Source organism: Sander vitreus, chromosome 10, assembly GCF_031162955.1.
Source record: "Sander vitreus isolate 19-12246 chromosome 10, sanVit1, whole genome shotgun sequence".
Lineage (NCBI taxonomy): Eukaryota > Metazoa > Chordata > Actinopteri > Perciformes > Percidae > Sander > Sander vitreus.
Window position 1 is genome coordinate 10,300,184 of NC_135864.1, and position 16,049 is coordinate 10,316,232.

At 38.4% G+C, this 16,049-nt stretch overlaps 1 protein-coding gene across 1 annotated transcript in view; it reads left to right on the forward strand.

The window, feature by feature from the left end:
* The window catches only part of slit3 (slit homolog 3 (Drosophila)), a 247,117-nt gene that overhangs the window by 161,437 nt on the left and 69,631 nt on the right, over window positions 1-16,049 (forward strand). Inside the window, exon 7 of the mRNA XM_078260191.1 lies at window positions 15,911-15,982. Coding sequence (XP_078116317.1) covers window positions 15,911-15,982 — 72 coding nt within the window. The remainder of the gene's footprint in view (window positions 1-15,910; window positions 15,983-16,049) is intronic.

The window sequence follows — 16,049 nt, forward strand, 5'->3', positions numbered from 1 at the left end:
TAAACAGAGTCTTTATATTTGGCAGAGGAGCCGCTTGATCCACTTTTTCTGTTTGATTCCTCAGAATTCCTCGTCTTTGCAATCACGTCAGCGCAGATGGTCGGCATTTCTCCTGTAGCGACTAATGACTGTGTGCCAGCGTGAATGAGTGTGTTTTTACTCAGTGAGAGCAAATTTAATGCTGAGTGCCAGTGTTGAATGCAGGCCAGCCTTCCTCGGCTGTACCCTGAAGTCTTTCCATATATCACTGTGTTCTTTGTATCAATAAGAAATGCAGAATAGAAGGAAAGACTGCTTTTATCCCCAGAATATGAAGGTAGAATTTGTATCCTATATTCTGTACAATGTACCGTTTAATTTGTTTTTTTGGATTTTGTTTACATTACAACTTTTTGTAGCCTAATTAAATACAGTAGCACATTCAATGTTCCTTTGTGGGCTGCTTATTCAAGCCACCAACCTGTAAGCTCATTTCTGCAACCTTAATTATTATTATTTAATTATGTCTCCAACTGAACACTTAAGTCAAAACCGTACTGTAGAGCTTATTTTCTTGATTTATTATTCTCATTTGTCACATTTGTCTGCAGCAGGGCACAGTTTTTAGATGATTAGCATTCACAAGGGCAAACCAATCATTACTAATGCCCTGCAATGTCTCAATCAATAATATATAATCTATTTTAAAACACTTACTACGCAGCTAACGCCTGATTTGGAATTCCACTGTGTTTTAGCAAGTGTGTCTGCGTGTCTTTGAATGAGTTAATCCAGTTAGTGCATGTGTCTGCCAGGCCATATCAGAATAAATGATGGGTCCCTGTGTGATGATGAATGGTAATTTAGATTTAACATAACTAGACTAACGAGCGCGCTAATGACTCCAAAGCTAGCCTGGACAGCTCTCACTTGACGGTCTCTCGCTTTGCATCCCAATGAGCTGGGGAAAGGGCACGCATAAACACACAAACAATGAAAAAACATGCAGTGAAGTGTTTTCATACACAATCATAAATAAAAAAAATTGTCCTGGCAGGCAAGCACACACGTACACAGCCACATGCGGTTGGTGTGTGCACATGTATGTACACATATGTGTATGTTTCTAAGGACTCCATGAGTAGTTGAGAGCAGTGAGGCACACAGGCTAATATGAAGCTGATTAATTAATAATAGTTTATAGGCCGGTTTTCAACCAGTTGAATTAGATGCGGTTTTCGTTCACTGATCTTTCGAGTTTTTTTGCTCTGCTGAAAATGAAGATTAATGAAAATAGATGATAAGTACTTGATCATTTTCAGGTATAAATAGTATTAGCCAGTTTAATTTTTCAAAACGGTCTCCATCTCAGTCAGAAAATGTAAAGAGGGGGAGTTTTCAAATAATCGTTTATCTTTGGGTCTGAAAGCTGTATATTTCTGAAGATGATGGGAATATGCAATATGTCCTGCATTTTGCTGCAAAGTCACTGCACTCTGGTGCACCGTTAAACCTTGTCTTTTTCAAAGTTGTCTTTACAACTAAGAAATCCACCATTACTTCTTTCCCAGGGCAATGACATGTCCAATACACCTACACACATGAAAGTTACCAGTGTGTTTTGTTGAGTGATGCTTATGGCAAAGGGGACAACATTCCTGCCATAGTGTGCCCGTTTCCAGGCCAGGGATCTGTATCTATGACCAGATGGAAGCAGTGTGAAGAATGGGTTGAGGCAGTGCCTGAGGGTCATGCACTGTGGTGGGTGTTCTGCGTGTGATCGCCTTGCTTTTGGGGTAGGGGAGGCCAATCATTTTGGATGCGCGCGATGCATATGAGTTTGTTCCAGTTGGAGGCAGAAGAAATGGGAAACAACAGAGGAGAATGGGTTAAATTACACTTTGTAGAGCAGCAACATAAGGTAGTGGGGCAACAGAAAGTGCTTTGAGTTTGTGGATTGCAGATAATCTTTGTTGGCAGCGTTTGTGGATGTCAGTGGTGTGTGTGTGTGTGTCAACGCTCAGTCTATTGTCTAGGGTGAGTCCGAGATATTTGAAGCACTCCACCCTCTAAAAAGTTTCATTATTAATGCTGGTGGGGTTTTGGATTCATATCTGCAGACCGTATTGCTTCATAAGTACAGTTTCTTGCATCTTTGTTGAGTGACATGTTTAAATAGTGGATGTGACTTTATGACAGTATTTGTACATTACCAATATGGATTTCTGAAGCCACTTGTTGCCTTGATTTATGTGCAGGCTCGATGCCATCGATACCATCAGAAATCAGATAATCTCTACCCGTTCAGTCTCCGAAAAATCCAATATGTGTCCATCAGCATTCAGCATCTATGGAATTGTGCTTGAGCCAAAAGCTCAATTCTTACCTGGTCACTTATTAGAAGTTAGTCTGGACACTAGTTTTAGTTGAATACCAAATAAGTATTTGCACAATCATCTGTAATCATTTGGCAGGATACCTATCTGTTTTCAATTTTGCAAACAGCAGCACTTACAAGACAATTCTTAATGGTTACATGGTATGAAGATTATTTAAAGTATAAAATAAATATAACAGTACGCTACAAATCAGTTTACACCTTTTTTAAATCTAAATAAGTTCAAACATTTTTGAGATCTCAGTGCACTTACATAAACTCAGAAATGCCAGATATAATTTGCAGATTCATGACGGTACTACCTACAGGCATATACAAGCAAATGTGCTGCAAATGTAAAGATAAAGGCAATGTTTAAAATAAATAAGCAACACTATCTGAGTATGCAGCCATATTTGATTCCCTTCAGCAGGAAACCTACCTTTCTGCTGATGCAACAGAACAATGACATGGGGGGACAAGGATGGATTGAGCATGAAAGACAGTGAGAGTGAATGAGAAGCAGGTTAGAGCCACTGCATAATGTCCACTGAACTGAAATGAAATCAATCTTTCAAAAACTGAAATTGTGACCAAGACAGATAGAAATTCAGGGTGTGACAAAGAGAGACAGATGGAGAGAGGAACGACAAGATGGTTAAAGAAGTAAGAGAGAAAAGAGAACACCGCCATAACATGACATGCCCACACACACACACACACACACACACACACACACACACACACACACACACACACACACACACACACACAGAAAGAGGGGTCTGAGAAGCACTCTAAAGAGCAGGGGAACAGCTGCATATTTTATGATTGCTCTTCTCCATGAAGCAAAGCTTTCTGGAAAAGGGTGTACCACCTAGAGAGATAGACAGAGTGAGAAAAAGATAGAGGGTGTTTGTGTGTGTGCATGTGTGTGTGTGTGTGTGTGTGTGTGTGTGTGTGTGTGTGTGTGTGTGTGTGTATGTCAGAGGGGTTTTGGCCAACCAGCAAGGGAGACAGACAGAGTTGCTTAGTGCAATGTAGCTCCACAAGGTGACTTTCACTCTGCCTGTAACTCTCTCTCTCTCAAACACACACTCAAACACTTTTTTTGTTCCTCTCTTCTTCATCTTATGTCTTCCCTCTTGTCTTCCAGCCTCTCTTTTTTTGTTCTCTTCTCAATCATTTTTCATCTGCAAGATGTACTTCTCTTTCCATCTACCTCCTTTCTATCTTTTCTAATCCCTCCTTCCTTCTTGTTTTCTTGATGGGTTGCCCCTTCTTCTCCTTCTGTATCTCCCTTATTCTCCTCCTCTTTCTTCTTCCCTCCTTACCTTCTTCCACCATTCTTTTATTTTTCCCCTTTATCATCTCCCACCTCCTTTTCCTCCTATTAAGTGGGATTGCAAAATCTACTCTTGCATCTACTCTTCTAATTCAGCCTCTACTTTGAACCAATAGGAGTTAGACTAGACTCTGACATCATCAAATCAAGGAAGTTCAGTGATCAACCAAGCACCGAGACCAAAATAACAAACATTAAACATTAAGAGAGAAAAGCAGTGAAGAAAACAGAATGGTGTGTATCAAACTTGTAAGCTGGAGGCATGAATTGTATTTCCACCCACTAGGCTGCTCACTTCCACCGGGCCTCCCTTTCTCCTTCAACTTTGTTTTTGACCTTCATGGCTTTAAGTTTAACTTGAGAAAAAAAAGAAGTGGATATGTTGGAATGGGAATAGAAATGTCAGCATTACTCTTTAATGATGTTTCCAACAGCACTATTATAAGGAAATCATCCCATAAACACACAAAGACTGCCAGAAGTACTGTACTGCCAAATGACATTGCTTACACTTGGTCGGTTATGCACGCTACATGAGAATGACAGACGGGGACACACTGGGAGAGCTAATCTAAAATATAAATGCCACATTGAGATGAACAAGATTCTTTTTCTGTCACACATAAAATTGAAATAAACTAAACATAGTTATCAAATAAAATATTTTCAAGTCTAAAATTTTTAATGAATGATATATATCTATAAATATAGATATATATCTATATATATAGATAGATATATATGCTGTTAAATATCTGTTCTCTTCCACTATTGTGAAGAAATACAAAAAAGAGTTTGTATTTCTGCATGTTTGTCCCATGTATGGTGAAATACTCTTGCTTTGTGTGTGTGTGTGTGTGTGTGTGTGTGTGTGTGTGTGTGTGTGTGCGTGTGTGTGTGTGTGTGTGCGTGTGTGTGTGTGTGTGTGTGTCTCTGTGTGTGTGTGTGTGTGTGTGTGTGTGTGTGTGTGTGTGTGTGTGTGTGTGTGTGTGTGTGTGTGTGTGTGTGTGTGTGTGTGTAATGTCCTGGTGTTTTCTTTATGTTTGTTTGCAGGATGTCCTGACATTCTTAATAATAATGTTATGGAAGCCCCCCATATATATATATATAGATATATATATATATATATATATATATATATATATATATATATATATATATATATATATATATATGCTGTTAAATATCTGTTCTCTTCCACTATTGTGAAGAAATACAATTATTTCTGCATGTTTGTCCCATGTATGGTGAAATACCCTTGCTTTGTGTGTGTGTGTGTGTGTGTGTGTGTGTGTGGACGGAGGGGTCAAAAAAGAACAGAGCAGTGCAGCTTTCTGCTGTTCAGTGATTTTGGTTTGGCTGGCCTTTTGGCTTCTGTTTGAGTCAGCAAGCTCAGCAAAGCCATCATACTCTGGCAACAACCAGTGCCCTGGCAAAGACAGAGGTCTGACCTGAGAGAGCGAGGGAGAGAAAGAGAGGGATGAGGCGGTGTGGGAAAGAGAGAGAAAAAGGCCAGAAAGACAGAAGACAAGATGCAGAAATTGAGAAAGAGAGAAAGAGTGGGTCAATAGCGACCAGAAGAATTTAGAAATATCTGTATAAAATTTGGTAGGGGGTGGGTGAGGAATGAAGGTGGGAAAAATATAGCCAAGAGAGACTGTCTGAGATAAATGTGTAAGGTAACTTCTGTCTTCCAAATGGGATTTTGAGAAAAGGGGGGGGGGGCTGTTACAGTTGACTGCTTGACTGCTCAGTAGGTGTATCTTGGATGTGATATATATTATTTGTGTATCATTATGCTGCTATATACAGTTGTATGCTGTCTTGATGAGAGCATAAATTGTAGATTTTAGTTATGAGTTGTATTAAGTAAACATGTTCACAAATTAGATATTTAAATGTTAATTGTTTATATTGGTATTGCGGCAATGCTCTAACATGAGTCTGTGCACCATCAAAATTGTCTGATCTATTACTTTTTCTTAAAAAAATAAATTAAAAAAACAGCAGATAAAAGCGGGAGGGAGTATCTACAAATGTTTGATACAAAGGAATAGGTAACACATTCAGTCAGTAGCAGACGGTTCACACAGAGGAGGGGGCGGGTAACAGAGCTTATGCAGAGGTGGGAATAGCGTCAGATATTGGAAGAGCTTGGTGCCAGCAGTCTGACCCACTCACAATTAATCACATCCCACTGGGTGGCAGGACAGGAAAGAGGAGGAGAGAATGTGATGAGGGAGGGGAGGAGCAGGAGAGAGAGAGAGAGAGAGAGAGAGAGAGAGAGAGAGAGAGGTGATATAAGGTGGAAATCAAGCAGAGCTGTGAGACAATCGAGAAAAGATTATAGGAGAGCAAAAGAAAGAGGGACGAAGAGAGGCAATCTGCGTTCTAATTTGTTCCCGTTTAAGGTGTAATGGTCTCATCAGTAGATTTTTATGTACCTCTCTGTTTCTGCCCATCTTCCTCCCTCCCATATTATTAGTCTCTTTTTTTCTCCCCTCTCCCTCGCTTCTCCGTGTCTTGCTTGCAGATTTTCATTTTGGAAACCCACAAAGCATTTGTAATCGATCGGAATACAAGGGTGACCTATTGTGAAATATCAGAATGCAATAGTCTGGCATTGTGTTCCGTTACATTGTGTTAGCATTTCTCTCCCTCACATATGTGCACGCACACACACACACACACACACACACACACACACACACACACATGAATGATAATCATCATTGCTCAGTGTCAGTTCATTTGATTAAAATCAACATCATTAGATTGTGGTTTTAGGGGCAGCTTTTGTTACTTTACTCCACATTCAGGCTATTATTTAAACCCCACTTCAAAGAGTTGATTTTTCACAATGACACCTTCATATTTCAAGTTTTAATCTGTTAAAACTCTTCGCCAAGAGCTTGGCACATTATTGTCCATCGGGCAATCCAAAAAACCTTGCAGCGCTCAGCACCTCTATCAATCACTTAATTGAAGCGCCGATACAGTAACATTTTGTTGCTTCCATTTGTGCAGCCATAGTTTCAGCAGAAAAATAACAGATTGGATTTTAAAATGTCATAGTTTCACTAATTTTACAGTTTTGTTTATCATCTGAAATGTGGTCTGTCATATGCTCACTTTGCTGTAAATAAGTCTATGTTTTAGACTTTAAATGCAGCAAAGCTCAAGATTTGGTCTTAACTACTAATTATATCAACCCTGCAGTGCGTTTTCGGTTTGGGTTGGACACAGTTGAGCTTTCTCAGGGTGGTTTCCAACGGCAACACCTTGGAAATGTCAATTTTCTCAGAGATGAGAGGAGTAAATTGCACGACTTTGGTTGTGCAAACACTCAAGAGTTCATTAAACTAGCTCGCTCGCTCGCTCACGCACACACAATCACATACACATATATGTATGCAACAACACAAATACACAAACGGGCACAAATGCACATACACACAAAAACAAAACACACTCACGCATACACAATCTAACACCAGGCTGCCAGGGTAAAGCAGTAAAGCAGGCATTAAACCCCGTGGGAAAGTTCAAATATGAGACAATTCAACCACTAAAAACCTGAAGACCCTTAAAACCTCTTTGCAGACCTCCTGGATCTCCAGTGTTCAGTGTTAGAGTCAACAGGGTCAAAAATCGCTTCAAATTGGAAGCTGAAATATCCTGGTCAATACACACACTAAATGAAGGACAGAGGCATTCATTCACATATCCTATTTGTTCTCTGTCTCGTAGCTTTAGCACTCTCTCTCTCTCTCTCACACACACACACACACACACACACACACACACACACACACACACACACACACACACACACACTAAAATATACACTTATAAAGACACTCAAGCTTTCATTCACACATTCATTTACATTCTTAGAAAACACCGTCCTGTCTGTTTTTTGTTCTTTTGTTGTTATCTAACCCTAACCCTAACCTGCTTACACTTACAAATCACAAATGAACGAAGGCACACAATATTGCCTGTGAACACACTCACCTACACCCTCCAACAAACAAATACACCTGCGTATACAGAAGCATAGCATCAGGCTGCAGCATTGTGTGACTCGTGCACCATTGTGTGACACACAAGCATGTACAGATACAGACACACGTACATAACATCTACCTATAGATAGATATTTCCCCTCCCCAGTTTCTCTCATGTTGAAGGAGTGAATAGAAGAAGTGAAGAGTTTAATGGTTATGTGACCTATATGATTGACACACGAAGTGACATACATGTTGGGGTCTCTCTTAGCTGCTTGCTTTCTCTACAGTGAACGGGTGAACGGTGTGCATGAAAGGGTTAAAGAAATGAGTAATTGATGGAGGGAAGTGAAGTGTCTTTTGCCTCCTCTCCTAAAGCTGTAATGAGGCCTCGGGGAAGATGCTGAGGGCTCTTCACACAACTCATAAAGAGTCTTTTAGGCCTTTCGATAGTTGGCCCCTTTTTAGCGTCTGTGTGGGAAAGCTCTCCAAGGAATAAATGCTTGTTAGAAATCATGTCAAAACAAAAACAACTGCAGCAGAACACATTCTACATCCAGAAAAACTGTTGTTTTAAAATAATATTTTGGTGTTGATGAACAATAAAGAGTAAAGTACTAATTTGTGATAGATAGATAGATAGATAGATAGATAGATAGATCCACATGTATACACCCTTAGCAATACCACGCACCACCAACTCTAAAGCTCACTGTCCAAAACACATCTTGTTTGTTTAAGATTAAATTTTAAAGTCAAGGATCTTCCCAGCCATTGGATGAATTTAAACCTGTTTACACCCACACACGCAAAATCAATGTTTACACTGGCTTCACAGTTTATCTTAATACATGCTTTGAATGACAATCAACATTCCTCTCCTCTCTGATACAATCTATACCTGTGTTAACCTGTTTACCCCGTTTGCTGTCCGCCCGCTTTCTAATCAATATTTTTTTCAGTCACTAGAATTGCAATTTCAATCCTGAAAATATTCCATTTAGAAAACAGGCATGTTAGCTTAATTTAACCTGAAAGCATTAATAACAGCATAACCTTTTCACTTGCGTTTTATTTAGGTTTTAAACAAGTTGTATTGAATGAAGGAGGTTGGCTAGAGGTCTTGGATTTTCCTTGTAAACATTAATTATGATCCACAAAAAAACAAGTACAGGCACTGAATTCACATTTTATTTAATGCAGTATTTCTATCCTTTTTTCTCTTTTCCCCCTACCTATCCTACATACATTAGTGATTTCCCACAGCAACATTCAACAACCTCCAGAGAAGGAGCATGCACGCATGCTGCTCAATAACAATGAGTTGATTTTACAAGTATGAAGGCAGAGATTGAGTTTTCACATGCAATATTTAGTTAAGTCAGTTGTGTAACTAACATATTGTTCTATATTGGTCTATTGAAGCAGCTTGATGGACGGAAAATGTTTATAGAGAAGCCCTTTGCTACCATAATTCTCAGGGACTGACTACTGATCAGGCTCCATTGTAACTGGTGTGGAGTTGACACAAAGATTTTTTTTATGTTTTAAGATGGATTCACATCACAGAGGTGACAGAAACATGTTCACAGTCTACTTGCATAAGAACATTTAATCACTTTTCTTTTTTGACAAGCTAGCAAAAATGTCCTAAAACTAAGATGTAACTACTGTATGTGAGCAAGCTTTAAAAGTCCATTCACACCATGAAAGGGCACAATTAAAATAATCCATGTGATGATCAGTGTTTCTATTGAAATAATAGATTGTACTGCAAAAGTTGCTATTTTGAATGCTGATGTGACCGGGCCTTAATCCTCATTCTTAGTCCACTGCCAGTTTTCTAACCAATTAGGTCGTTAATTGCATTAACTTGGCGAAACCAATGAAGTCACCTGACACATGCACCTTCCCAGCACATGGTTGTTTACACAAGAAATGCAAACAACCCCAGAGCGTTTTTTCTTCCTATCCTAAACTATATCTGTGGTGCAGCCAGACCTTACTTGACAGCACTGTGGAGATGCAATGAGAGACCAATGTTATGAGGAACTGCTGCTGAGGGACAACAGTTTGCTTGCAGAGCATCTTCCGGGTTGAACCGAGTCAATTTGACACAGAAGCATGTACTGTATATGTGGTATTCATCTAAAAGTAACTTGATAAAAACAATGTGTTTCTGGAATCTTTGTTTTGTCACATCAAATATTTCTACAGTATGTTTGCAATTATTAGAGGCAGTCTGGTCAATCGTAACAACAATGCAGTTGTAAGTAGGGTCATAAAATTGCTTTGTTGTGCACTCAGTTTGTGGTCTTATTCCCACAATGGAGTATTGATTTGAGATTTCAGAGTAGGTCCAAGTGCACCAGAAGGTTTTCTATCCAGGAGTTCTATCTGAAATGAGACATCAGCTACTGAACAAGTCTAATATTCCACAATGATTACAGAAAATTTAAATAAATGATGGTGTTTTTATACTGGTAGCAATGATGTTTAGCCTCTGCTTCACAAAATGATAATAACACTTCTGTCAACTGGCTCTTTTATACTAGAAATAAAAAGAATAGTAGTATTTTAAATAATGAATGCTCAGCATTTTGTAAATTAGGTAAATTATTTTATACATTTACATTTATCCTGAAAAGGAATACCAGCAACCTGTCTCTCTAAAATGACAATTCAATACTGATACGTTTTACATTGTCTTTAGTAATTCAGTCCAAGCTCTTCTTGGTTCCTTTTCACAAGACCATAGCTAATGTTAGTGATTACGAGAGAGAATAATCGTATTGAACGTGAAGTCAATATTGGTTGTAATCACAGTCATAAAGTTACATGTTGTGTTTTAGTGGCTGTAACAATTCAGACATTCTGTCAGTGTATTGATCGGTGTCTGTTAAGGCTGATTGAGCATAATAGAGACTAATAGAAAATTTACTTTATTACATGCACACACACACACACACACACACACACACACACACACACACACACACACACACACACACACACACACACACACGCACACGCACACACAGCCAAAGCCAGACACAAATAGATACAATATACAACTGAACAGAACTCGAGAGCAACCAGACACAAAAATACACATGAAGAGAGACGTGTCCTTTTACTTAGTTTACATTCACAAAAGTGTGACCTTATGGGTAGCATCTCAAACCAAAAGATCACCTCATTTATTTTATATTATGACAGATAACACAGAACACTCAGACACTTGGGATACAAATGAAGTTAAGACCTTGAACTTAAAGGTCGCAGGTTTGGTGAGCATTTAGAGTACTTTAAACAAAAACTGTCATCTTGATCCACATACAAACATCACTGGCTTCACGCTCACAGTAGCCAAGTTTTTTACGTTTGCACCATTTGCTAATACATTTAGATTATTTTTCTGGCGTGTGGGACAAATCCGACATGAATTATAACATATATTACATCTAACATACAGTATATTACTGGGAAAGAAGTACATGCAATTTGGTATTTAATTTGTCAAATACTGAAAAAAGTTGTAACTTTGTTGTCTGAAGCTGTTTTATAGTAGTTATTTATTACTTAAGGTATTTTTCATGCCCGGCTTAATATCCAGGATTTTTAAAGTAGAGCAGAAGATATTTTAACCTTTGTAAATAGCTAGTTAATCTTGTGGATGTGTGTGTTTCTGTGTGAATGAGGGAGGAAAGATTGACAAGTAAGGCTTTGACCTCAGTGTGTAGGCTGCAGCAAAGACACATATGATAACATCTTTCAACATTCAACATTCTTTCCCTCTCTCTCTCTCACACACAAACACAAGTGATAGCATCACCCTAGGTGGGTTGGCTCTAAAGAGTCTCCTCCATCACTTACTGCAGAGGCCCATTTACTGCAACAGAGAGACCACTGCATCGAAAAAAACACACACACACACACACACACACACACACACACACACACACACACACACACACACACACACACACACACACACACACACACAAACACACATGCAGACACGCGTAAGCATGTACTGTAACATGCTGACTCTAGAATACACACTTAATAGTAGCGCACACACATACGGGCATGTATACGCACACATACACACACATTCAGGGATCATGGATCTATCCTGCTATAGCACTGCAGCGGTCACTGCAGCCTATCTCAAATTAAAAAGAAAAAATAGAGCTGAATAGGCATTTTGTAATAGAAATATTGTTTGTCGCAAACAGTGTTGGACTAGTCCTTGAGCTCTTTTTTACTGTGACTGCAAAAACTAAATGTGATTATTTATTTATTTCAAACAGGCTTTTCTCTAATAATTAATCTGCAGGGCAGCAAGCTTCCAGTAAAATGTGGGCTTTAAGCTTTGGCTAAATCTGTGTTAGAATCTATACATATGATGAGTTTTTATATTTTATTAGGGGGAAGATATATAAAAAGAAGAGTAAAAAAACATTACCCACTTTAAAATGAATGACAGAACAAAGACAAACTACTACTTTTGAAGAAGAAAGTTGACACTGGAGTCTTCTCATGTCAGAGATATTGACTGATCTGTGGATCTTTTAATCCATGCGATTAAAGACATACAGTAAAAAAAAAAAAAAAAGATTGCCTTTAAACTCCCCAAGTCGTCAATAGGATCCAATAATGTATATCTAGACATATTTGTGCTTTTGACCAGCTTATTTGACCAATAAATCATGAATCTTTAACTCTGTGGCTCCACACAGCTTCAGAATATGAAGCAATATTAACTCAAACATCTGCCATTAAATAGAAGAAAAATAAGGCTTTCTCACTCAAGGCATAACGTCACTTTGGAAACAGTTGCAACACAGGATGCTAATACACAGTACACAAAGTATTTTCCTAACCATACCGTATAACATCAGTTGTGAAACATTTGTAAATGGGACCGCGACCACACGGCCAATGTTCCGGTTTATGCTGTGTGATTTTGTGGTGGAAGTACAGTATGGAGTGGTGGGATCTGTCAAGGCTGCAGGATTATAAAGTTTAGACATAAGGTGGAGTGCAAAACCAGTGGAAAGTCCCCATCTGGACCAATCAGATTCTTTACACTGTAAAACCAAAGACTTGAATCAAATGTTTTAGAGAGTCACAGGTGTAGAGTATTCTGGCTCAGTTTTAAAATGCACCTAACATTTAAAATTACATGTTTCATACCATCTGTATGTTTTTGGGGCAAACAGCACGTTTTAGTTGTGTTTGAGTTAGTACAATTTTGTTAGTAATTGCACAACATGAAAGGCAAACTATGACACTTTCAAGTAGTTTGTTAGGGTAATTTCACTTTTACTATCCACTATCTGTGCTATGTTAAACGGTGAACTTTCTGCCACGGTTACTCTCTTTGCCAAAATGCTTTTTTTTTTCTACTACAAATCCAAGAGCATCTACGTTTTTTTAAGAGAGCAGCCTTGGCCAAGGGGGGTGTAAAATAAGCTGGGGGAAAAACAGCCACAATATAAAACATAGTTGTGGACTTCTAAATGATGTTTTTAGTGTTTGTCTTGGCTTAAATCAGTCTAGTCACTACTTTATTAAGGCAGAGAGTTGTGGGCCGGACCGGGAGTGAGTGGGAGAATAACTGACTGGGAAATTGCAGGGGGAAATTATTGTTATTTCACAATTAAGTTATATATACTGGGTGGAATCACCCCTGACAGGGCTGACCATAGCAGCACTCCTAATGTGTGTGCGTAAGTGTGTGTATGTGAGAGTGAGTGTGAAACTTTATCCGTCTACCAAGGCCACTGAGGCTATACTGGCAGGGAGGGGAATGTAGAAAGAGAATCGGAAAGAGAGAGAATTAAAGAGAAAGAAAAGTAGTAACATCAACAGAGGGAAGCAAGAACAGTCTATTTTAAGGCTGAGTGGGTGTTAGTAAAAACATAGCAAACCCCCGGTAATGAGACGTTTTTGAACAGTGTGTAAAACAAACCATCCTTGATTTTTGTCGGTGAAATCCAAACCCTTACCGTGGTCACATTGTATGTTCAGGCACAAACATATTGCAGATGCTGTTAAAAACAAATCCTCATCCAGAATTTGGTCTATTTTTCAGAGAGAAAGCCGACCTTGTCCTTGTCTGAACGCATAAAAAACACATTGTCAAACGTGAAAAATGAATGGGTTTCTGTTATGAAAAATTACCGCTCAGTCTTCATTCGTCCTGAAACAATGACTCTTTGAACACACAAGGTTTCGGGTGATATGTAAAGTAAACTAGCCCTATTTTCTATCCAGTGAAATTAATGATCCATGAAATTTGGGCAAAAACAAAGCAAATGGTTGCACTGGCTTGTGTTAATGTTGGCTCCCTCAAGCCACCAGAAAAATAGTACTGTAGTACAAATTTTAGAAATCCCTGGATTTGTAAAGTAACAAGGATCTCTCATTTACTGATGTTTTCAATGTTGACTTTTTTATTGTAAAAATCTCACAAGATACAATGAGGCGTCTTTATTTTTTGCTGTATATTGTATTTCTGCCCAAATCAATTGGGAAATGTTTATTTATTTATTTGTTTATTGTGTTTATTTTGATTGTTTTTATTTAATTATTAGCACATCTGGCACAAGATCAATAGTTCATTTGCATTATCTCCCAATTCTTTGCTTCACTTTCTAACAGTGGACATAAGAGGAAAGAAAGTGGAAGAAACTTTCATAATTAACAACAACAACACATTTTAAGGTCAAAATTGTTTTAAACATCTATGATTGTGGAGTAAAAATCAGTAAAAACCAAAAAGACTGAGCCTAATTTATAGCCTACAGTACTTCTAAGGATAATAACTAAAACATTTGCTCTGTTTTTCACATTGTGTTCACTGCATTATGACCACATAATGCAAGTTGTATGTCTTTGTCAAGTCTGTATTGCAGTATTGTAATTTCTGTGTGCAATGCTTAAGTCATGAGGGACCTGATTGTGTTCTTATATATTTCCCCCACCCCTCGAGTGTTTTGTATATGCAGCTTTACCAGCTTGTACAAGTCAATGCAATCTGAATCCCCTGTGCATCGCTTCAATGGAATAGCTGCCCTTTTTCTTCTTTGCTCTCATTTCTGTCTCCATTTCTGTACATGAAAATCACAGAGAATCAATAGGCGTTGAGTTTCTTCAACACGTGGGATTGCTTGTGTGTGTGTGTGTGTGTGTGTTTGTGTTTGTTTTTAAAGACAGTCAACCTTTTTTTCATTCCACGTTCGGTCGATACTGAATATGAGACAGAGTCTAGTTTATGAGAGAGCTAATAGTCAGAGACAGCAGTGACCTGCTTATAAGTCAGAGATGGAAGAAGCACAGATCAAGCGCATGCGTTGATGTGTGTGTGCTTGCGTATTAATAAATAATGAGTTAAAATTCAATGTGATGACTTGGCACAATAGCGGCACCATGGGCAGAAGGTCCGGATTTTCCGTGTGTTGCAGTTTTGATGATGTTTAAAACAGGACGAGCGATGTTTATATGATTTGAATTCAAATCAAGTACATTTCATGTATATTATCCAGAATTACAAATTTTCCTTAGTGGGTTTTACCAAGAAAAGCCATCATGTAGAGCTTTAAACTACTAAAATGTATTTTTTATTCCATTTAATTTAGTTTAACAGTTGGGATTGTACAGTGCTCTATAAGATTAAAATGAATATAAATGTATTTTAAAACATCAGGAGACCAGTGTTTCCCTAAAAACAAAGCAATATCTACTTGGGCCACTTATCTTAATCATTATTATGAGTGATTTTCCTTACTCAGATTGTTTAATTCGAATAATTTTCTAGAAGCTGAGGGGATAGAACTATCCAGTACTTCAGAAGAAAATATTATAGAAAACCCTAAAAAATGTGTTTTTGGTGTAGGGCAATATGTTTTTGATTCATCTCGACTACTTTGGTGAACACCACCGCCATGAACGAAGGTTCTTGTAAACTTATTCAAGTATGACTCACTAACATCCTCAAACTTGGAGATTTGAGAGGTCAGGGACAAGGTGACATGAACTCAAACCTGCGTTCCGGATAGAATTTAATTTAACTTCACTTGCGTCAGAGTTTAAACTGCCAGACCAAAAAGTGGCACCAGGGTCTTATTTTTCTAACAATCTGTTTTTCTCTTTTCTCCCCCTCTTTCCTCTCTCTGTTTTTCCGTCCAGCACCCTCAACAACAACAACATCACCCTCATCCCTCTGTCCAGCTTCAACCACATGCCCAAGCTGCGGACACTGTGAGTATAACACTCAATCACACACACACACACACACACACACACACACACACACGCGCACAGAAAA